The sequence below is a fragment of the Carlito syrichta genome, unplaced genomic scaffold (assembly GCF_000164805.1).
Source record: "Carlito syrichta isolate Samal-C Ts95f unplaced genomic scaffold, Tarsius_syrichta-2.0.1 Scaffold302457, whole genome shotgun sequence".
Classification (NCBI taxonomy): Eukaryota; Metazoa; Chordata; class Mammalia; order Primates; family Tarsiidae; genus Carlito; species Carlito syrichta.
This window is the reverse complement of record NW_007246553.1, coordinates 224,920-249,269: the sequence shown is the minus strand read 5'-3', so window position 1 is coordinate 249,269 and position 24,350 is coordinate 224,920. Positions and strand designations below refer to the sequence as shown.

Here is a 24,350-nt window from a genome sequence, read left to right as displayed (position 1 = left end):
AAAGATCGCACACACACATGAAAAAACATTCCATGCTCATGGATTGGAAGAATCAACATTGTTAAGATGGCCATCCTATCCCAGGTAATCTATAGATTTAACGGAATACCCATTAAATTACCAGCAGAATTCTTCTCAGACCTGGAAACAACAATACAGGAATTCATATAGAAACATAAACGACCACGAATAGCCAAAACAATCCTCAGCAAAAAAAAAAAAAAAAGGGAAGTATCAAGCTGCCAGACTTTAAGCTTTATTATAAAGCTATACTAATCAAAACAGCCTGGGATTGGTACAAGAACAGGCATATAGACCAATGGAACAGGATAGAGATTCCAGAAGCAAAACTTTAATTTCTCAACCAACTCATCTTCAACAGAGCCTCCACCATCAACTACTGGGGAGAGGAAAAACTATTCAGTAAATGGTGCTGGGAAAAATTCTGGCTGACCACATGTAGAAGATAAAAAGACACCTACCTATCCCCATACACAAAAATCAACTCTGAATGGACCAAAGACCTAAATGTAAAACCTCAAATTATAAGAAGATTAGAAAATGCAGGCAACCCTTATGGAAATAGGAACTGACAACTAATTACTGATCAAAACTCCAAATGCCCAGGCCATAAGACAGACAAATGGGATCTCATCAAACTGAAAAGCATCTGCAAAGCCAAAGGAACCATCAAGAGAGTGAGGAGAAAGCCCACAGGCTGGGAAAACACATTTGCCAACTATGTATCTGATAAAGGCCTAACATCTAGGATCTACAAGGAACACAAATGTGCTGAAAAGAAAAAAACAGCTCCATTACAAAGTGGGCAAAAGATATCAATAGACACTTCTCAGGAGAAGAAAACATATGAGGAACCATCAGATACATGAGAAAATGTTCAGCCTCACCAGTCTTCAAAAAATGCAAATGAAAACCACACTGAGATACCACCTAATTCCAATCAGGATGGCCATCATCAATAACTCAAAAAACAACAGATGCTGGAGAAGATGCGGTGAAAAGGGAACACTTCTACACTGTTGATGGGAGTGTAAACTAGTACAACCTCTGTGGAAAACAGTCTGGCGATTCCCAAAAAATCTAAAAATCAACTTCCCATATAACACCGCCATCCCCCTACTTGGAATATACCCGGAGAAATTCAAATCACTCTATGAAAAAAACTCCTGCACACACATGTTAACTGCAGCATTATTCACGATAGCAAAAATATGGAACCAAACATGCTGCCCACAGAAAGAGGACTGGATTTTAAAAATGTGATACATTAACACAATGGAATATTACACAGCCATAAAGAAGGACAAAATTATGACGTTTGCAGCAACTTGGAGGGACTTAGAAGCTATAATATGAGTGATCTATCACAGAAACAAAGAACTGAGTATCACATGTTCTCACTCATAAGCAGACCCTGAACAACTATCATAATACTATAAGAAAGGGATTGGCAGTAGTGGGAAACTGCCAGGGGAGGGCAAAAGAGGGATTGGCAGTAGTGGGAAACTGCCAGGGGAAGGAGCGTACACCTCATCAACAAGGGTGCCTGCATAATGAACATTTGTATATATAACCCTGAATTGTATCCCACATTTTTAAAATTTAAAATTTAAAAAAATTAGGTCTAAAAAATAAGAAAAAAAGTAGACTAATAATAAATTACAAAAACTCTGAAAGGAAAATATGATCGAGGAAATGGATGGTTTTTCTCTTTTTTATGAGTCAGCATCTCACTCTGTTGCCCAGGCTGGAGTGCAGTGGTATACTCACGGTCACCCTAGCGTCAACCTGCTAGACTCAGGCAATCCTTCCGCCTGTCTTCCAAGTAGCCAGAACTACAGGTGCATGCTACCATGCCCGGCTAATTTTTTTTTTTATATATTGTGGAGACGAGGTCTCACCCAGTTACCCAGGCTGGTCTCCAACCCTTGGACTCAGGAAATCCTCTCGCCTCGGCCTCCCAAAGTACTGAGATTATAGGCTTGAGTCACCATGCCTGACCAGTTTTTCTTCTTTTAATGTGAAATATAAATTTTCAAAATTGACACTCCAAGATAGTGTTTGCTCACAGATAGATTCCAGCCTTTTAGCTGTGCTCACCCTTGCTAATTGGCTTCCAGTTTAGGGCTGAAGACTAAGAAGAAGGCTTGCTCGCTCTAGCATGTGCACCTGCTCGTTCTCTCTCTCTGTCTCTCTCTCATTTGCTTTTAGCTATTCCCAAACTTTCAAACATTTTTCCCAAATTAAATCTTGCCTATTGAACTCCATGATGTAGGTTCTATTTTCCTGACTGAATCCCAACTTTTATAAGTAGGCTATTAAAAGAGAACAATAACCATGAAGGACATGTTGTCATAACCAATTATCAATGACATATACATATCTTTAATAAAGTGCAGAGCTCAAACATTTTGCTATTGAGTAGTTTCAAACTTTTATCAATCAGAAAACTATGGTGCTATCTAAATTACTTCTAAGAATTGAGGGCCAGGTGTAATCCCAGAACTCTGGGAGGCCAAGGCGAGAGGATTGCCTAAGCCAGGGGTTGGAGACCAGACTGGGCAACTGGGTGAGACTTTGTCTCTACAATATATTTTTTAAAATAATTAGCTGGGTGTGTTAGCACACGCTTGCAATTCCAGCTACTTGGAAGGCTGAGGCAGAAGGATCGCCGGAGTACAGCAGGTCAACATTGGGGTGGCCGTGAGCGTGCCACTGCACTCCAGCCTAGGTGACGGAGTGAGACTATGACAAAAAAAAAAGTTGAGAATGAAAAAAAAAGTTAATAAAACCACTCTAACGTTGAGAAACTGGGGTAAACCCAGTAGAATCCCTGAGTTGAGAAGACAGAGCTAAGTGCCTGAAAAGTACAAGGCAGCTATCTTGTAGCTACTCTGGTAGACACATATAAACCTACCAAGACTGAATCATGAAGAAACAGAAATTCTGAATAGATCAATAACAAGAACTAATGGCTGAAAGTTTTCAAAATTTGATGAAAACTAAAAACCCACAGGACAAAGTAGCTCATTTTATAACTCATTATAATGAGTTCCTGGATATCTTCATTTTCTAACAGCATTTAACACTGTTTTCCCCATAAATACAGTAGGAATTCACTAGTCTCCTTTCCTGCATAGCTTATATCTCAGTAACCCCAGAATTGTAAGCATGTTCTTATCTGGTGAAGCTTTGTAAAGAACCAAAGGACTAAGGTTACTTGATGAAAGCAGGAGATGGATTATCTGAGTTAAGTATGTCCTTCAATGTCAGCGGGATTTTACTTTCTCTATTTGGTTAAAGCTTTTCTAACAGAGCAAAGTTTGAAACTTACATGCCTCTGTTATTTCAAGTATTGTAGATCCTTAAATTAGCAAATGCTAACATAAAAATAAAAATGAATCCAAGTAAAACTAAAAATACTCTGTAGACAGAAAATAATTAAATAGTTTAAAAAATAAATATAATCAAACTTAATACTTGGTTTCTGAAGACTGGTACCAAATATGCTAGGCTATATTAGCTCAGTTATTGTCCAATCTCAGAAGTAACAGAGCCACAAGAATACCAGGATATCACTACTGTTACTTCAAAAAGTAAATCTAACTATCTAAACACAGAACATGCCAGAAAAGAAATTACATTATCTTTCTTTCCCTATACTTCTCCAGTTTCCTAGACTCAGTGCTCAATTACTTTTGTTTATTCTGGATTTAAAGGCCACATTTCTTGCTCTTCTGATAAAGAACAGTTACCAGAAACATAACCGGCCAGAATCACCTTTGTTTTTCAGGAAAAAAATCACCTAGCCTCAGTAGTTTATCCTACCAAAAATCACAGGTTGAACTAAAGACCTTCACAGTTCCTTTCAGTGCTCAGTTCCAGCACCATGTGATCTTTCTCTACTTTAGCTACTCCCTTCCTTAGTGCCATCCTCAGAAACTCTTTGAGTTTTATAGATCCAGAGAAGCTTCCTTTGCTGATCCAGCTCTAGTGGATCTTTGTTAAAACAGAGATGGTCTATTTGGAAATTTTAAGGAAAATAATGATTAGAATCCTGGGAGATACTTACCTTGACTTTAGCATCTGTGTGATATTACTGCTCTCCACCCTGCTCTACATCCCATTTCCTTTCTGTGTCCTAGAGAAATTGTTCTGTATTCCTTATTTCCTGCATTTTCAAATTCTCCTTAATTGGCTCCTTCAGCTCAGCATATCTTTAAAAAAAATTAAGTCCTCTCTTTCTTCCCTCAACCCAACCAACTATTCTATCTACTACTCTTTCTAGTCTTTTTTAAAACTCCTCAAATGGACTTCTGGGGAAAAAAAATTAAAACTCTGCATTTGCTGCCAGAAAGTATAAACTAGGCTATACTCATATAGGATACCCCCTTCCTCTGAAACTCTATCAAATAAATGCTGTTTTCTTCTCTCCCATCCTATGCAACAAGAACCAAGAGGTAGAGTTGATGGTCTCTGTTACTTTCCAACCCCACCCCTAATAAAGCTAACCTTGTTTGTCTAAAGGACCCTCTGCTACTGTTCTTTAATATTATCACAAGTTTTATCTTATTTACTGCTTTTATCAACACTACGAGGTAAATATCATCAACTTAAAGATGAAAAATGGTAGGTAGGTATTAGAGAGGCTAAATAATCTGTTCAAGGTCACATAGCTAATAAATGGAAGAGCTCAGGTTCAAACATAAATCTACCTCTTAATGTGTTAGACACAATACAACCTGATGTTTGGAGGAAATAAAAGTATAGTAACCGAAAGGACCTAACATCTAAGAACTGCTTCAATAATAACTATCTAGACTAAATGGATAAGAGTACTTTCTTTTTAAATTGATAACAAATGACATAGTAATCGTCAATCAGTATTTAGTACTTTATCATTAAATTAGAAGCTAGGAGTCAGAGAAAAAAACTATCTGCTCCCTTTAGGTCACGAACTTTATAGCATGAGTACATTTAAAGTGAAGAAGTCGGCCGGGCTCAGTGGCTCAGCCTGTAATCCCATGCTTCGGGAGGCTGAGGTAAGTGAATTGCCTGAGCCCAAGGGTTCGAGACCAGCCTGGGCAATTTGGCGAGACTTCATCTCTACAATAAATCAAAAAATTAGCCGGGCGTGGTAGCGCACGCCTGTAGTTCCAGCTACTCGGAAGACTGAGGCAGAAGAATCGCCGGAGCCCAGCAGGTTGAGGCTGCGGTGGCCGGGAGCAGCCACTGTACTCCAGTCTGGGTGACAGAGTGAGACTCCAACTCAAAAAAAAAAGTGAAGAACTCCTTCTAGGCCAAGATTATTGAGTCATTCTTGATATGACATGTTCTGTGAGAAGCTATGGATATAAAAATGAAAGCAGCCTCTCACTATAACAGGATTTCTAACTAAAATAATGACCCACTCCCCCAAATCTCCCTAAGCAGGACAATCAAGAAACAAACATCAACTTCTTCTCTAACCAACACTGTACCACACTGGATAACTAAAAATAGGGCCACATTAATACAGTGACACAGAGAGCACATATTTTTCTATGCTCCATGGAAACAAATTACTGATTTGACAGTTTTAAATATTATAACATTTTTCAGAATTCTGATTTGTATATTAAATATTAATATTATAAAAATATTGATTTTACCTGAAATGTATCATTTCAAAAGATTTTCTGAATTTTTAACTGTGATTTTTTTGACACTATCATTTTGTGGCCAAAAATAAAAATGGTTCCTAGAAATAAATGCATCACTTACTTCATTGGAAAAAATGAAGAATAATGATTTGATTTACAGAAATCTTATTTTCCTCACCTCCCTCCCCAAAAGAGAGATTGGCTGCATACACTAAAGTATCCTAAGTTTCTAAAATAATTACCATAAATCCTAAAATACCTATTTTACTCATAAAAAGCCAACTGAAGTAAACAGTACCAGTTATACTAAGATCAATATATGATATAAAGAAAGTCCAGTATGCATTCAATTTTTGAAAAAGAGAGAACAACACAGAGGGAAAGTGTGTATCCTTTAGAAATGTGCATCATATCCTTTCTTGTCCTCTACCTTTGAACTAACAGATGTGTGGTGAAGTAAATCAGGAGTCCATAAACAGGTAGTAATTTAAGTTTTCTGAGGTCATTATACCAAAAAGTATTTATTCTACAACAGTGAGTCCAAGAACAAACTACTGCTGAAGCTATAATTATAATAAAGCACTGAAAATAATCAAGAAAATGACTCAAGCTTAAAAAAATACCTAAATAATAGTTGTCATAAATAGCTTTTCATTGCAGACTATGTCCTCCAACTACTTGTTTTCTATCTTTTTTACTTGAATTTTTTAAATGCAACATAAAAATTCCACAAAGAATGGATAGCTTCTGCACCATACAATAGCTCAAAATAAATGGTTCTCTAAAACAACAGTTTTTTTTTACAAGTTTGCCTATTATATATTATATAAGAATGTTTTGGGAGTCTCTGTGTTCTTATGGGATATAGAATCCATAAAACAGCTCATTAAATTTCCCTAAAACTGAGATATTCAAAGACTTAATTACTAGTTCAAAGGAAACTTTAGCTACTTCCCATTATAAGAGCTTCTCTTTCTGCATTTTCTTCAAAGTTTCCTGGTTTCCCTAGGCTAATGGTTCACAACTCTGGCTGCAATAAGTAGCAATTGCAAGCCTTAGAAAAAATGCCAGTTCTTGGGCTCTGTGGCCAGAGATTTTGATTTAATAGGTCTCTGATTTAATGGGTAGCAGTACTGTAAAGCTTCCCAAATAATTCTAATGTACAAGTTCTCCTGTAACAAAATATTTTTGTTCCTAATCATCATGGGGTTTACAAAAATTACACAATAGAAGCCACAGGGTTTATGGACAAATGGGGTTCAAATTATAACACTCAAAAATTAATCAGGAACACATCTTAAAAAGAAAGAAACCTAAGAAAGACTTAGCACAGTTTTACACAGATTAAATGGTTAAGAAATACATAACTACTGCAATGAATACGGCACTTTTCCTTGAAAAGATCTGAAGTTTGGCTGCCAAAGTAGGTTTAAGAAAGGTTGCAACTTATGAGTGACTGTAAAGTGGTAGAGTTATCTGAAATTGAACAGAAAGTTACAATACCACATGAGGATGGGTGTGGCTTATAACAAAGGTGTAAACAAAAGTAGCCAGTAAAGAAGTAAAGTGTTTGTCCAACATGCATTTCTAAGCAGCCTCCTTCAGTTTTCTGTATTTACCTAGTGCTTCTTCCAGTTTCACATGTAAGCAAATGCAAAATTCATGTGAGGCTCAAAGTGTTCCCTTATACATCAATTGTGTGGGAGCAAATCTGTGTTTTCAAATCAAGTGTTATAGAAGAACTGACTCTGCAGCCAGGCTTGTGAATTACTGCTTTAAAAATATATACAGTTGAAACTCTAGTTACACAGCTGAAGTTACATTAAATGTGTATTATGTGACTACTAAATAAGGAGTCTGGTTCATCAAAAAGCATTTTTCATTACTTTTTATTCCCATGTGGAATATGGAGCACTGCCAATATTTCAATCCTGTTCATGCTTAAAAGCTAAGCCAATATCTTCTTTCAAAGAAACTGTGTTATTTGAGGATTACCTGTATCACTGTACTATTTCAGAAGAGAGTTGACTGTATTCAGATAGGTGTAATTTTAGATGAATAAGAAGCACAAAGTAAAATTCATCTTCAGCACAGAATAAAACAAGTCCTCAAAATACAAAAGCTGTTAAACATATGAAAAGATGTTTAACTCCACTCCTAATAAATATAAAATAAAACCACACTAGATATCATTTCTTACCTGTCAGATAAACAAAAACGTAAAAGTCTGAAAACAAACTCTGTTGCCCAGATTAAGCGGAAGCTGACATCTTCATATATTCCTGGTATAAGATCCATAGAGGAAATTTATATTTGTATTGGCAATATATAGCAAAACTACAGGCATATTTGCTTTTTGACCTAGAAACTCCACTTCCAAAAATTTACCCTTAAGACATCCATGAATGATACAAAAATACATTTGTACAAAGATATTCACTGTAGCATTATTTGCAATTGCAAAATACTATGAAACCTAAAATCCACACATGGTAAATTGGTTGAATACTCTAAAATAGTCTCTCCACTAAAAGAAATCAAGACTCTTAAGGAAAAGGGTTTATTCCAGAATGTAGAAAGGAACATTCAAGATAAGCCTCCAGGTGGTTGGGGGGGGAAAAAAAGCGATAGCTACCTAGGTCTCCATCTCCCAATATTTCCTCCAAAAGCAATACAAAAGAACAACAAAAAAAAGAGAGAAAGAAAGAAAGTAAGCTGGAGTGACAAGAAAGAAAGTAAGCTGAGGTGACAAGATAGCTTGAGACCAGGAGTTTGAGGCTGCAGTGAGCCATGATTGTACCACTGTTTTCCATTCTAGGAAGCAGAGCAAGGTCCTGTCTCTAAAAAAAGAAGAAAAGGAGACAGGCTCGGTAGCTCAGCCTTGGGAGGCTGAGGTGAGTGGATTGCCTGAGCCCGTGGGTTCGAGGCCCGTCTGGGCAACTTGGCAAGACCTCGTCTCTACAATAAATCAAAATGAGCCGGGCGTGGTAGCGCGTGCCTGTAGTTCCAGCTACTTGGAAGGCTGAGGCGGAAGGATCGCAGCAGCCCAGCAGGTCGAGGCTGCGGTGGCCGGCAGAGGCCACTGCACTCCAGTCTAGGTGACAGAGTGAGACTCCAACTCAAAAAAAAAAAAAAAAAGGAAAAAGAAGAAGCAAAGAAAACCCCACAAAAATCATGCCCTCAGGATTAAAGACAGAATACATACATTCTAAATAACTACAAATGAAAACAAAATACTACCAAATCACAAGTACATGCGATTTCTGATGTTCGTGTTTCAGATTAAAGGACACTAAAGAGACACAATAACTAAATGAAATTAATGATTCTGTGTTGGATCCTGGATCAGGATGGAAAAAAAAAATGCAAAAAAGGACATTATTGGGACAATTGACAAAAGTTGGATATGAAATGTATTTTCAACAACAGCATGAGACAATACTAAATTTCCCAAGTTTGATTACTATATTGTGAATATGTTCTTAGAAAATACATGCATAAGTATTTAAGAATAAAGGGATATGACATTTTTTACTAACTCACAAATGGTGCAGGACAAAAACTAGTAATATATATTTATACTGAGAGAGAAAGAGAGCCCTAGAGCAAATAAGCCAAAATGTCAATAAGTGGTGAATCAGGTAAAGGACACAGAGGAGTCCTTTTATTGTTTTATTCTTGAAACTCTGCTTTAATTTTAATTTTTTAAAATAAAGACATAAAAATTATTAGTTGCAAAATTTCCATTTCCAGTCAAGATAGACAGGGCCTGATTTATCCTTCTGCATTAAACAACTAAAAACTAGACAAAAATATATGAAACAGCACTCAACACACTGAATATCAAAAAATGAAGGACAGTGATCCCTGAGAGACTATAAACATATGAACTGAGCTCTAAGATTATCTCAGCTCAATAAATGGAGAAAATGTCCAGGCCACAACATAGGGAGGAAGAGCCAGCCAGAACCCAGAAATCTCCGTGAGTTGAGGAGACTGAGTTAGAGCACAGAGACAAAAAGTAGTTAGAGAACTGAAGAGGGACAAGGAAAGAGAATTGGAAAAGAGAGATCCAGCCAGATGTGGTGGCTCACGTCTATAATCCCAGCAAGAGGATTGCCTGAGCTTAGGGGTTTGAGATCAGCCTGGGCAACTTGGTGAGACCTCATCTCTACAACAATCAAAAAATTAGCCAGGCATGGTGGCCCATGTCTGTGGTTCCAGCTACCAGGAAGACTGAGGCAGAAGGATTGCCTGAGCCCAGCAGGTAGAGGCTGTGGTAGCCATGAGCATGCCACTGCACTCCAGCCTGGGTAACAGAGTGAAACTTCAAAAGAATGAATGAATGAATGAATGAGGAAAAGAGAGATCTATACAAGGAGAAAATTCAGGAGCTCTACAAAGACTCCCCTTCAATTATTTAGCTAAGTACTAGTCAACTCAAAGGTGTAAGGAAACAACTTAATAACCAGGAAATAACCACCCCCCAAAAATTACAGAGAATACCATCTAGAGCTCACATCAGGCTATGACTTACAGAATTTAAAGTCTTATTATATACCAAACAATCCTTTAAGTATTGAGAATTATATTGTCTCAATAGAGGAGATAAATTCACCTGAGACTATCTGTACGTCTGGTACTCTAAAAGTAAGAACTAAAATGATCAAACTGTCTCCACATATCCATATCCCAAAACGAAACTCAAAAATACTATCAAATATAAAAATATACAACATCTTAAATAGTTAAAATAGTTAAATAGTTAAATAGTTAAAATTCATAATGCCTGGCACTGATTCAAAGATTACCAGGTATACAGATGCAGAAAAATACATCCCAAAATGAGAAGAAAACTCAATCAATCAAAATTAAACCAGAAGTAACACAGATGATCGAAGTCAAGGACAATGAAATAATTACTATAACTGTATCCCACATATTCAAAAAGCTAGAGTAATTAATAAACATATTAAGTAGAGACATGGATGATATAAAAGGTATTCAAGTCATACTACCAGAAATATTTATAACTTGCTCGTTTTTAACATGGAAATGGCCCAATTTCTTGATTTCTGTTTATTCTCTCCATTTCCTCCAACCTAAAGTACAAGTGTGGGGCAAAAGAAAGAACTGGTTTTGGCAGGTACAAGAAGATAAAGGAATGGTACATGGGCATAACTTAAATTTAAATATTGGAAAGAAAGTGATGCTGTCAGAAAAGGGGTGAGGAAGAAAGTGACACTGCTAAAAGTGAGAAGTCAGGGAAAGGGTTAAAGTTAATCCCATTAATAGGGTTATTAAAAGGAGGCAGAAATGGAAAATGCCTGAGATGAAAAAATATACTGGATGGAATTAACAACAAATTAGACACTGAATAAAAATGAGTGAAGTGAAAGACATAACAATAGAAATTAACCACATTGAAACACAGAGAAGAAAGAAAAATAAATAAAGGATCAGTAAACTATGGGACAACTTTAAGCAGCCAAATATATATATAATCATAGTTCCAAAAAAGAGAAGACGAAAGAGAACTAAAACACAAATTTTTCTAATAATGCCTGAAATTTTTCCAAAGTTGATGAAAACTGTAAGACCATATATCTAAGAAAAAACAAATCCCTACCATGAGAAACATAAACACATATAACAAATTCCTTAAAATCAGGAAGAAGAAGAAAATCTTAAGCACAACCAGAGGAAAAACAACATTGGGTACAAATTTTTCATCAGAAACAATGCAAGCAAGATGACAATACAGCAACATCTTTAAAATATTTAAAGAAAAAGTGCCAAACTAGAATTCCATACACAGCAAAAACTGTTTTCAAAAACAAAGATAACATGAAGATATTTTCATATTGTCAAACCTGAAAAAAACAGTTACACGTAGACCAGCACTATAAAAAATGTTAAAGGAAGTTCTTCAAGCAGAAGGAAAATGATAGATGAAAACTTGGATCTACACAAAGGAAAAAAGAGCATCAAAAATTGTAACTCAGTGAGTAAATATAAAGATACATCTTATTACTTAAATTTTCCAAAAGATAATCAACTATAGCAATAATAATAATGTATTATGTTATTTATAACATATGTAGAATTAAAAGGTATGACTAATAGCACAATGTGCAGAGAGAGAAATGGAAGTATACTGTTACTATTCAGTATACTGCTGAATATTATCATGCGGTTCTACATATCACTAAATATAGAGTCATAGCAAGTTAAGGATATATACTATAAGCTCTAAAGCAACCACTAAAATAACACAATAAATAGTTATATGCAATAATTCATCAAAGGAGATAACAATAGAATCATAAAAAACACTTAACCCAAAAGAGCGGGGAAAGAAAGATAAGAAAGAAAAAGCATATGGGATGAAGAGAAAACAAATGGTAAGATAATAAATTTTAGCATTACCATATCGAGAATCACACCAAAATAGTCTAAACACACCAATTAAATGGCAGAGAATGTCATAATAGCAAACAAAGCTCAACTATATGTTACTTACAAGAACCCACTTCAAATACATCAAAAATATGATGAAAAAAGAAATACTATGCTAACATTATTAAACAAATGAAAACTGGAGTGGCTAAATTAATATCAGACAGAATAGATTTCACAGCAAAGAACATCATCAGGAATAAAGAAGGTAATTCCACAATGAGAAAGGGATCAATTCTTAAAGAGAACATAAAAATCCTAAATATTTTTCATATAATAAACAAGTTAATTCATTTGTCAAAAAAAATAATTCTAAACATTTATGCATCTAATAACAGAGATTCAAATACAAGTACAACTGATTAAATTGCAAGGAGAAACAAATTCACAATTATAGTTAGAGATTTCAGCACCCTTCTCTTAACAATTGATGAAACAGGTGGGACAAAAATGAGAAAAGATACAGTAATGATTAACTTCACGTCTCAACTTGATTGGGTCAAGGGATACTCAGCTGGTAAAATATTATTTCTAGGTGTGTTTTTGAGGAGGTTTCTTGAAGAGAATAGCAATTGAATTAATCAGCTGAATAAAGAAAATTTGCCCTCATCAATGTGGACTGGATCAACCAATCCATAGATGGACTAATATAACAAAAAGGAGAAGAAAGGGCAAATTCTCTCTCTCTCTTCTGGAGTTGAGATATCTATCTTCTCCTCACCTCGAACATCAGAACTTCAGGTTTCCTGGACTTCCTACGCTGAGACTTAGACCAGGACACTCCCCAGGTCTCAGGCCTCCAGACTGAAACTGAACTACATCACTGGCTTTCCTGGTTCTCCAGCTTGCAGACAGCATAACATGGGTCTTCTAGATCTCCACAGTGGATCCCCTTTTATATATTTATATATCCCTCTGGTTGTTTTTCTGGAATACCCTATCAGAATTAACAAATATAGACATTACTATAACCACCTTGACCTTATTATTATCTATAGAATACTCCAACCAATAACAGCAGAATACATATTAACTATGCACATGCAACATTTACCAAGACAAACCATATACTGGACCATGAAACAAGTGTTCATAAATTTTAAAGCATTGTACAAAATAGGTTCTTGGAAAATGGTGAAGCTAAATTTAAAATCAGTAACAAAAAAAAAACTTTGGGAAAAAAGCAAATATTTCAAAATTAAATAACAGACTTTGAAAGAATACATGGGTCATAAAAACAAAAAAGGAAATTAAAAATGTATTCTGAACTAAAAAAAGATTAAAATAGAGGTAATGTAAAAGTTTCTGGGCCAGGTGCAGTGGTTCACATCTGTAATCCCAGCACTTTGGAAAGCTTAGGCAAGAGGATTTCTTGAGTCTAGGAATTCAAGATCACCTAGGCAACATAACAAGACTTTACCTCTACAAAAAAAATCAAAAAATTAGCTGGGCATGATGGCACACACCTGCAGTCCCAGCTACTTGGGAGTGTGAGGCAGAAGAATTGCCTGAACTCAGGAGGCTGCAGTGATCTGTGACCATGCCACTGTACTCCATTCTGGGCAACAGAGTGAGACACCAACTGAAAAAGAAAAAAAAATATCTGGGCTGCATATAAAATAGGACTTAGAAAAAAAGTTGGAACACTATAGGCTTGTACTACAGAAAAAGAGAGGTCTCAAATGAATTATCTCAACTCCCACCTTAATAAACCAAGGAGGAAAAAGAGTAAATAAAACTCAAATTATTCCAGTTATTTGGAAGGTTGGAAGGATTGCCTGAGCCCAGCAGGCAGAGGCTGCAGTGACTGTGAGCGTGCCTCTGCACTCCAGCCTGGGCAACAGAGTGAGACTCCAACTGAAAACAAAACAAAACAAAAAAATACCTTAAATTAAGTGGGAAAAAAATTAATAGATTTCACAGCAGAAATCAATAAAATAGAAAACAAAGCAAGCAAAAAGAAAGCCAATCAACAGTTATCAGATAATATCAGTAAAATGAGTAAACCTCTAAACCAGACTGCTCAAGAAACAGAGAAAACAAAAATGATCAACATCAGGAATAAAAAAGGTAACATCACTACAGATTATCCAGTTACTAGAAGGATAAGAAGGCAAAATAATAAGCCATATGCTAAAAAATTTAGCAACTTAAAACAAAAATAGACAAATTCCTTGAAAGGCATAATCTAATAAAGTTCACTCAAGAAGAAAAAAAATAGCCAGGCTCGGTGGCTCAGCCTGTAATCCCACGCCTTGGGAGGCTGAGGTGAATGGATTGCTTGAGCCCACAGGTTCGAGACTCACCTAGGCAACCTGGTGAGACTTCATCTCTACAATAAATCAAAAAATTAGCCGGGTGTGGTAGCACGTGCCTATAGTTCTAGCTATTTGGAAGGCTGAGGCGGAAGGATCGCCGGAGCCCAGGAGGTGGAGGCTGCGGTGGCTGGGAGAGGCCACTGCACTCCAGTCTGGGAGACAGAGTGGAGACAGAGACAACTCAAAAAAAAGAAGAAAAAATAACCTAAATAGTCCTTTATCTATTTAAAAAATTAAAGTCATAGTTAAAAACCATCTCATAAAAAATACTTTAGGCCAAGATTCCTTCCCTAGTAAATTGTAGCAGATATTTAAGTAAGAAATACCAATTCTACACAGATTTCTCCAGAAAATTAAAGAAAATACTTCCCAGCTCATTCTATGAAGCCAACATTACTCTGATACCAAAACCAGAAAATATTACAAGAAAAGGAAGTTGAAAACCAATATCTCTTAGAAACATTCTAAAAAAAAATTTTAGCAAATTCAATTGCTTGATGAAAAAACAAAAAAACAAAAAAAACCTATAATACATAAAGACTGAGGTTTATCCCAGAAAGCCAAGCTTGTGTTAACATTTGAAAAAAATCAGTGAATATATTTCAATATATCATCAAACTGAAAAAAAAATACAATCACCTCAGCAAAGACAAATCACTTAGCAAAATCTAACATCCAGTCATGAAAAAAACTGTCAACTAAGTAAGAACAGAAGAGATTTTCAACAAGCTTATAGAAAGTATCTACAAAAGACCCACAGCTACCATCATATGTCATCATGAAAAACTCAATGCTGTCCCCCTAAAATGGAACTAAGACATGGATATCTGCTGTCAAATATTTCTATCCAACTTCGTGCTGGAGGTCCCAGCCAATATAAAAAGGCAAGAACAAATAAAAGGCAACTAAATAAGAAAAAAGAAATAAAATTATCTTTATAGATGACATGATCATTTATGTAGAAAACCCAACAAAAACTACAAAAAGTTACAAATAGATGTGCTTCTCAAAGTTTAGGATACAAGATTAAAATCATAATAATAAACAATTAGAAACTGAAATTCATTAAAAAAACACTTAAAAGAGCACCAAAAATATTAAAAAATAAAATATACTTACACATAAATCTGAAAGAGCTATATACTGAAAACTATAAAACACTGCTTAAAAAAATTAAAGAAGAGGCTGGGCTCAGTGGCTTATACCTGTAATCTCAGTACTTTGAGAGGCCAAGGTGAGAGGACTGCTCTAGACAGAGAGTTCAAGACCAGTCTGGGCAGCATAGCAAGACCTTGTCTCTACAAAATATTAGCTGGGGGTGGTGGTCCCCCGTTGTCCCAGGAGACTGAGGCAGAAAGACTGTCTAAACCTAAAGGGTCAATGCTGCAGTGAGCCATGATCATGCCACCGGACTCCAGCCTGGGCAACTGAGTGAGACTCCAATTCAAAAAAAAGATATGTACGATGTTTATTGATTGAAAGACCCAATAATGCTAAAATACACATTTTCCCCAAATTTACCTATGTATTCAGTATAATTCCAATCAAAATCTGAAAGTCTTTTTTAAGATAAAAATTGATAAGATGGTTCTAAAAATCATAAGTAGATGCACAAGAATAGAAAAGCCAAAATAATTTTTGAGAAAAAAAAATTGGAGAAATTATAGTGGTCCCCCTTAGCTTTGGTTTCTCTTTCACTGTCTCAGTTACCCACAGACTGAAAATATTAAATGGAAAATTCCAGAAATAAACAATTCATATGTTTTAATTTGCACACCATTCTGAGTAGTGTGATGAAATCTCGCAACTTCCCATCTTGTCCCACCCAGGACATGAATCATCCCATTGTCCAGTGTATCCATGCCATATATCCTATGAGCCTAACTGTCACTTTGTTACCTCAGCTATCAGAACAACTGTCCCGGTATCACAGTGCTTGGATTCAAGTGACTCTTATTTTACTTAATAATGGCCCCAAAGTACAAAAGCAGTAATGCTTGTAATTCAGATATGCCAAAAAGAAGCCATAAAGTACTTCCTTTAAGTGAAAAGATAAGAGTTCTCAACTTAAGGAAAGAAAATAAATTATATGCTGAGGTTGCTAAAATTCAAAGAATGAATCTTCTATGCATGCAATTGTGAAGAAGTTAAAAGAAATTTGTGCTGTCAACTTTGGCTGTCACAAAACTGCAAAAGTTACAACCACCTGTGTGTGATAATTGCATAGTTAAGATAGAAAAGGCATTAAATTTGTGAGTGGAATAGATGAACAGAAACACATTCTGACTAATAGTAATGGAAGTTCAGTACTTTCTGTGGTTTCAAGCATTCGGGGATCTTGGAACATAGACCCTGTGGACAAGGGAGGACTAGGTATACTATCTGAAAATAGAAAAATAGAAGAAAAAATAGAAAATTTGTAACAATGACAAAACATGTCAACAAAATGAAAAGCAGGTTAGGGGAAACCTATCAGCATATAAGGAAAAGTTGAAATATGAGTCTTGCAAAGGGAAGTCAAGATTTATAGGGTTACAGATGCCCATCAAAAGAGGACTGTATAAAGAAAATGTGGCATATATACACAGTGGAATACTACACCATATATAAAAAAGACCAAAATCATGTTCTCTGCAGAACATCGATTCAGCTGGGACCATCATTCTAAGTGAACAATTACAGAAACAAAACGCTGAATACCGCATGTTCTCACTCATAAGCAAGCCCTAAACAATGGGCACGAGTACATGAACAACAAACACTGGGCACTGCTAAAGGAGGGAGTGAGGAAGGAGGGACAAGGGGCACACAACCATCCACTAGGTACCATGCCCACCATTACAGGGAGACAGGGCTGGCTGGAGGTCCAAACCTCACCTGCAAGCAATTGACTTACGTAGTAAATCCTCACATCTACCTGACAATGCTAAAATAAAAAATTAAATTAAAAACAAAATAAAAATTTTAAAATATTTATGGGTTCAGATAACTCCAATAAAGCCCAGGAACTGGAACTAGCTGGAATAAATGAAGGAAGAGAAGAATATGCCAAAACAGGACTGATTCAGTCTACTCGAGAAACAGGTGGAACCCAAGAACCAATTGCTCAGCCCACACAAAAGAGCAACTTTCTTTCCCAATGCATCAAAAAACAAGAGGGAAAAATGAACCAGAAGCCTTTAGACTTAGAGACACTAGGCAGCTCACCAAAAACAGGAGGATTAAGTAAAATATGACTCTATAATAACCAACCTATCTTCCCCATCTATTCCCATTAATATAATGGCTGGCTTATCCCTAATGATAGGGTTGCCAAATAAAACACAGGATATCCAGCTAAATTTGAATTTCAGATACACAAAAAATAGTTGTTCGCGTATGTTTGTCCCAAATATTGCATGTAGATTCAACCGGTGTTCTATATTTTTAATGGCCCCAACCTTCAGACTAGAGACTACAGAATTCCTCTTTGCGAAACCTGACAAGCCCAGGTAAAGAAATTAAAGATATTAACCTTATGGGCTCCCAAAAAAATCACATATCCTTACCTGATCACACACACTATACACACATTTCCACAGGAAACAGAGTTCTCCTGTACAATTTATTCAAATACTAAGATCCATAAGTGAAAAATAAACATTGTTTAAACTTTCTAAAGTAAACGGGTGAGATTAACTTTTAACTTTGAATGAATATAATGAAATATGATATTTAATTAAGACAGTGGAAATAATAGAGCAAAAATACCAAGAATTGTTAAGGTGTTCAATATTTCATCTCTAACATTTTAAAAGAACAATTAACAGTACAATTCTGGCTCTTATTTTTACATGACAGAATAATCTTGGAGTAAAAAAAAAATATTGTTTATCCAATGGATTTGTTTTAGGAATGACTAATTCATCAATATACTAGTATTTTCATAATGAAATAACAGCAAATAATTGCTACATGTTAATATATCCCATATGATTTGTTACACTAATGACTCATAGAAGATCCAGGGAGGTGTGTTATAATTAAAGTTTGTTCCCAAAAAAATAGCAGGGTTCAAACGACCCAAGAAAAGGTAACAAAAGACCCCCAAAATTGTTAATAATGGCTATCAAACTTGATTAATCATTAAAATAACCAGAATATCTATTTTTTTAAAAAAGTCATAGTCTCTCTCCAGACTTACTAAATCAGAATATCAGGGAAGTAGGGTTCCAAAATTTATAATTTTTTAAAACTTCCTCATGGGATTCTAATACTCATTAAAATTTTGGAACCACTGATTTGGAATGCTTACTTGGGTGTGCTCATTCAATACAATGATCTATTTGCTTTAAACATAGTTATGATGCTATAAATAACAAATGATAAAATTATTCTTCTTACCTTGGATACATTGCTGACATAATTCATTTGGACAGTACTTTCCTTATCAACTTGATTACAAAGGTTCTGTAAAGTAGATGCATATTCTTTATCACTTTTTATTCTCAGGGCCATAAATCTCTTCACTGTTTCCAGTATCCGTAATTCCCAGTCTTGTAATTTTAACACAGCTTCATGTGAATTCTTCAGGTCACTCCCAAACCCCATTTTTGTAAGGCACTGCTTATCCTCCACACTGCACAAGTGAGCCTTCTAATCAGAACATATCTGTGTATGTAAACAGAAAAAAATAATCTTAAATCAAAAGGAAATCAGTCTTCAAAGCACAGTTACGGCCCATTCTTTTTAGGAATAAAAAAATCACTACAAAGGAATGTTTCCTCCCAAAGATATAGAACAAGATGAGGATATCCACTACATTACTTACTTCTATCCAACATTATTATACAGGTTCAAGCCATTACAATGAAATAAAAGACATTCAGATTAGAAAGGAAGTAAAACTATATTTATTTGCAAGTGACATCATCCTGTATGCAGAAAATCCTAAGTAATGCAATTAGAAAACAATTACGTGGCTCAGCCTATAATCCCAGCACTTTGGGAGGCCAAGGCAAGTGGATTGCCTGAGTCCGCAGGGTTCGAGACCCGCCTGGGCAACTTGGTGAGACCGCATCTCTACAATAAATCAAAAACTAGCCGGGCGTGGTAGCGTGCACCTGTAGTTCCTGCTACTTGGAAGGCTGAGGCAGAAGGATCGCCGGAGCCCAGCAGGTGGAGGCTGCGGTGACCGGGAGGGTGCCATTGCACTCCAGTCCGGGCGACGGAGTGAGACGCCAACTCAAAAAAAAAAAAAAAAAAAACTATTACAATAAATGAGTTTAGTAATATTACAGGATACAAAATCAATATACAAAAAAAATTATATTTCTACATACCAGCAATGATCAATTCAAAAATGAAATCAGAAAACAATTCTATTCAAAACAGCACCAAAAACTAATAAAATACTTAGGAATAAATTTAACAAAAAATGCAAAACATGTCCTCTTAAGACTAAAAAATATTGTTGAAAAAAATTTTAAAAGACCTAAATAAATTGAAATACTTATATCCATAGATCAAAAGACTTAATATTGTTAAGAAAGCAAGACTCTCCAATTTGATCTGTAAATTTAACATAATCTGCATTAACATCTCAGATAGTTTTTTTACAAAAATTGACTAGATATCCTAAAATTCATATGGAAAAGCAAGGAACTAGAATAACAGCCACAACAACAAAAACTTGATAAAGAATGGAACTAGAGGAGTCACACTTTCTAATCTCAAAACTTACTCAAAAGTTTTAATAATCAAAACAGTATGGTACTGGCATATGGACTGACATAGAGGTCAATGGAATAGAATAGAATAGAGTGTCCAAAATTACAAATTTTGCAGCAACTTAGATGGACTTAGAGTCTATAATACTGAGTAATCTATCACAGAAGCAAAGAACTGAGTATCACATATTCTCACTCATAAGTGGACCTTGAACAATTATCGTAATACCATAAGAAAAGGATAGCAGTAGTAGGAAACTGCCAGGGGTTGGGGGGCATACCTCAACAACAAGAGTACCTGTATAATGAACATTTGTATATCTAACCCTGAATTGTACCCCACATCTTTAAAATTAAAAGTTAAAAAAAAAATAGAGTGTCCAAATATAAAGCTTCATATTTATGGTAAAATGATTTTCTACAAGGGTGCCAAGTCTACTCAAGAAAGAAAAGTCTTTTCAACAACTGATCCTGAGACAATTTGATTTCCACAAGCAAAAGAATGAAGCAGGATGCCTTCCTTAGGCCACACACACACAAAACATTAACCCTAAATGGATCAAGACCTAAATATCAAAGCTAACACTATACAACTCTCAGGAAAAAACATACAAATAAATCTTCAAAACCTTGGCTTACGCAATTGTTTCTTAGAGAAGCAAAGCATGAAAGCAAAATAAAAATATATAAGTTGGATTCCAGGAAAATGTAAAACTTCTGTGCTTCAAAACACACTATAAAGAAAGTGATAAGAGGAACACAATGATGGGACAGACACTGAGGCACTCCTAAAGGAGGGTGTTAGGGAGGAAGATAAGGGTTGAAAAACTACTAACTTGGGTACCACGTCTATCACCTGGGTGACAGGCTCAATAGAAGCCCAAACCTCACCATCAAGCAACATACTTATGTAACAAGCCTGTACATGTACCCCTTTAATCTAAAAAATTAAAATTAAAGTTAAAAATTTCTAAAAGTGAAAAACAACTAATAAAATGGAAAAAATATTTACAAATCATACATCTGATAAAGGACTTCTATATGGAATATAAAAAAATCTTACAACTCATAACAAAAACACAAACCAATTAAAAATAGACAAAGGATTTGAAAAGACATTTCTCCAGAGAAAATATACACATGTACAGTAAGCAGGTGAAAATATGTTCAACATCATTAGCCATCTGCAAATCAAAAGTACTCCACACCACTAGGACGTCTATAATTTTAAAAAGACAGATGATAACTAGTGTTAGAGAGACTGTAACTCATCCCCTGCCAGCTGAGATGCAAAATGGTGCAGCCACTATGGAAAACAGTTTGGTAGTTCCTCAGAATGTAAAATATTGTTACCATATGACCCAGAAATTCTACTCCTAGGGACATACCCAAAAAGAATAAAAATATAAGACTACCCAAAATTTGCATATGAATAGTTGAAGGAATATTATTCATAATAGCCACAAAATGGATCCATCAATTATCCATCCCAAATATCCATCAATTGATAAATGGATTAAATAAACTGAATGACATCCATACAACGGAATACTATTTGACAATGGAGAGGAATAAAGAATTTATACAGGCTACAACATGGATGAACCTTGAAAACATTTTATTAAGTGAAAGAATCCAGACACAAAAGACTATATTGTATTCCATTTATATGAGATGTCCAAAATAGGCAAATCAATGTTCTAAAATTTATTATACTGGCGCCTGTATAAATCAGTGAATGTTCTAGAGACAATTTAATTGTACAGTTTCAATGGGTAAACCCTTTGGTATGTGAATACAGCTCAAAAAAGTTGTTTAAAAAAATCACCACAGCATAACTCATAATCGGCTAAAGGTCAGTTATCATGAACTTCACCAAAACAGCCTGCTTGTTTATTATAAATTCCAAAAGCAATGGTAGGGTTTATCTTGCTCTCCAGCTTCCTAGAATTTCAAGCAATAAACTTTTCAGAACCAGTTAGAAGAAATGAAAATACACCTCTTATTTCTAGTTCTAGATCATCTATCTATACCAGAGGTCAATTTCTTGTTAATTCAGCTGATATTCCCTAAACTATACAGAAAAACAAGAGGTTTATCTTTCTAACCTCAATGATCCCATTTGAAGACACAGTAAAGCCGGGCTCGGTGGTTCAGCCTGTAATCCCGCTCCTTTGGGAGGCTGAGGTGAGTGAATTGCCTGAGCCCTCGGGTTCGAGACCCGCCTGGGCAACTTGGCGAGACCTCATCTCTAAAATAAATCAAAATGAGACGGGCGTGGTAGCGTGCGCCTGTAGTTCCAGCTACTTGGAAGGCTGAGGCGGAAGGATCGCCGGAGCCCAACAGGTTGAGGCTGCGGTGGCCGGGAGCAGCCACTGCACTCCAGTCTGGGTGACAGAGTGAGACTCCAATTCAAAAAAAAAAGAAGACAGTAAAAATGAGAATTGTTTTAATTACAATTTTTTTCACTACTGAGAGCTGTCCAGTTTTATGAACTATCAAATAATTAGGGAAAAAAAGTTGTGAAAAAAACTCCCCTTGATCAAAGTTTCCAAAGTAGCAACTAAGACACTAATTGGACCTTTGGACCTTAACATAATTAAGTCCATACAGAGTATTATAAATGACTGGCTTAATATCAAATAGGATAATTCCAATTTTTTCTTTTATTTTCCTTTTTTGAGACAGGGTTTGGCGCTCTCACCCAGGCTGGAATGCAGTGGCATGATCATGGCTTACTGCAGTTTGACCACCTGGGTTCAAGTGATTGCCCTACCTAAGTCTCCCAAGTAGCTGGGACTACAGGTGCATGACACCACATCTGGCTAATTTTGTATTTTTATTTTCATAGAGATACCTTTTTTTTTTCATTTTGTATACAGTGGCCTTAAAAAAAATTACTTTGCTGGGCACTTTGGAAGGTGGAGGTGAGAGGATTGTCTAAGCCCAGAAGTTCAAGACCAGCCTGGGCAACTTGGTAAGACCTTGTCTCTACAATAAATAAAAAAATTAACTGCACGTGTGGTGCATGCCTGTGGTTCCAATTACTTGGAAGGCTGGCTTGAGCCCAGCAGGGTGAGGCTGCAATAGCCATGAGCATGCTACTGCACTCCAGCCTGAGCAAGTGAGTGAGTTTCCAACTCAAAAAAAAAGTACTTTGACATACTGTATTTTTTATGGGGCAAAAAATTTACAATGAATATTTTTCCATTATTTAACCTGAAGTTCTACAGTCCTAGTGGAGATATATACTCTATTTCATCCAATGTTTTCAACAGAAGAATAAGGAACATTTTTGAGGCCAAATAAAAATAAAATATTTTACTTTATATTTACATTAAATATATTTTTATTTATATAATGTGTGTGTGTGTGTGTGTGTGTGTGTGTGTGTGTGTGTGTGTGTGTGTGAAGGCTGGCGTGCAGTGGCTATTCACAGGCATAATCATAGCACTGTGGCCTCAAATTCCTGGCCTCAAGAGATGCTCCCACCTCAGTCTCCCAAGTAGCAGGGGCTACAGGCAAACATACCATACATGGCTAACAGTTTACTTCTTTAAAAGAATATATCTAATTATGTGCTTCCTTTTATTCTGTAACTTGGAATAGATATCACTTATGCTTCTAAATGCATCTTGACAACAATTTTGCTCTTCTAATATCAGGAGCTTCAAAAAGATGAAGAGCTCAGAAGACTAAAAAAAGAAAAAAATCTGGCAGCTAAACAATCCATCCTGTCCTAACAACATATTTATATACACCAATATTCTAGGTCAGGGTATCTATAAAATAATTTAATATATGGGATCTCTTTAAGAAATAAAAAATTAAAATTTTAAAAGAACTTCATAATAATTTAAGACTATATCTAAATGTTAGACTGGTAGATATTATAAATTATTTAGGAATTATGGGAATTAACTACAGATAATTTCCCCATAGATGCTAAATGATATATATATCTCACTATTTATTACAGTAATGTTTGCAGTAACCACAACAACGAAAACCTGGAAATATCTCAAATATCCACAAATAGGAACTAATTACAATCAAGGCTTTGATTGCTAGCTGAATAATTTTAGGGGGTTCCATACAAATCAAATTTTTGTGTATTGATATGGAACTATCACTAAGAACTATAAATTGAAAAAAGTGGCCGGGCTCGGTGGCTCAGCCTGTAATCCCACGCCTTGGGAGGC

At 35.7% G+C, this 24,350-nt stretch overlaps 1 protein-coding gene across 2 annotated transcripts in view; it reads right to left on the bottom strand.

Moving 5' to 3' along the window:
- Positions 1–24,350, bottom strand: part of FER (FER tyrosine kinase) — a 414,242-nt gene that overhangs the window by 343,512 nt on the left and 46,380 nt on the right. For both annotated transcript variants that reach the window (XM_008056755.2, XM_008056756.2), the window contains one exon: positions 18,824–19,090. In XM_008056755.2, the coding sequence (XP_008054946.1) occupies positions 18,824–19,030 (207 nt within the window). In that variant the 5' untranslated portion in view covers positions 19,031–19,090. The remainder of the gene's footprint in view (positions 1–18,823; positions 19,091–24,350) is intronic.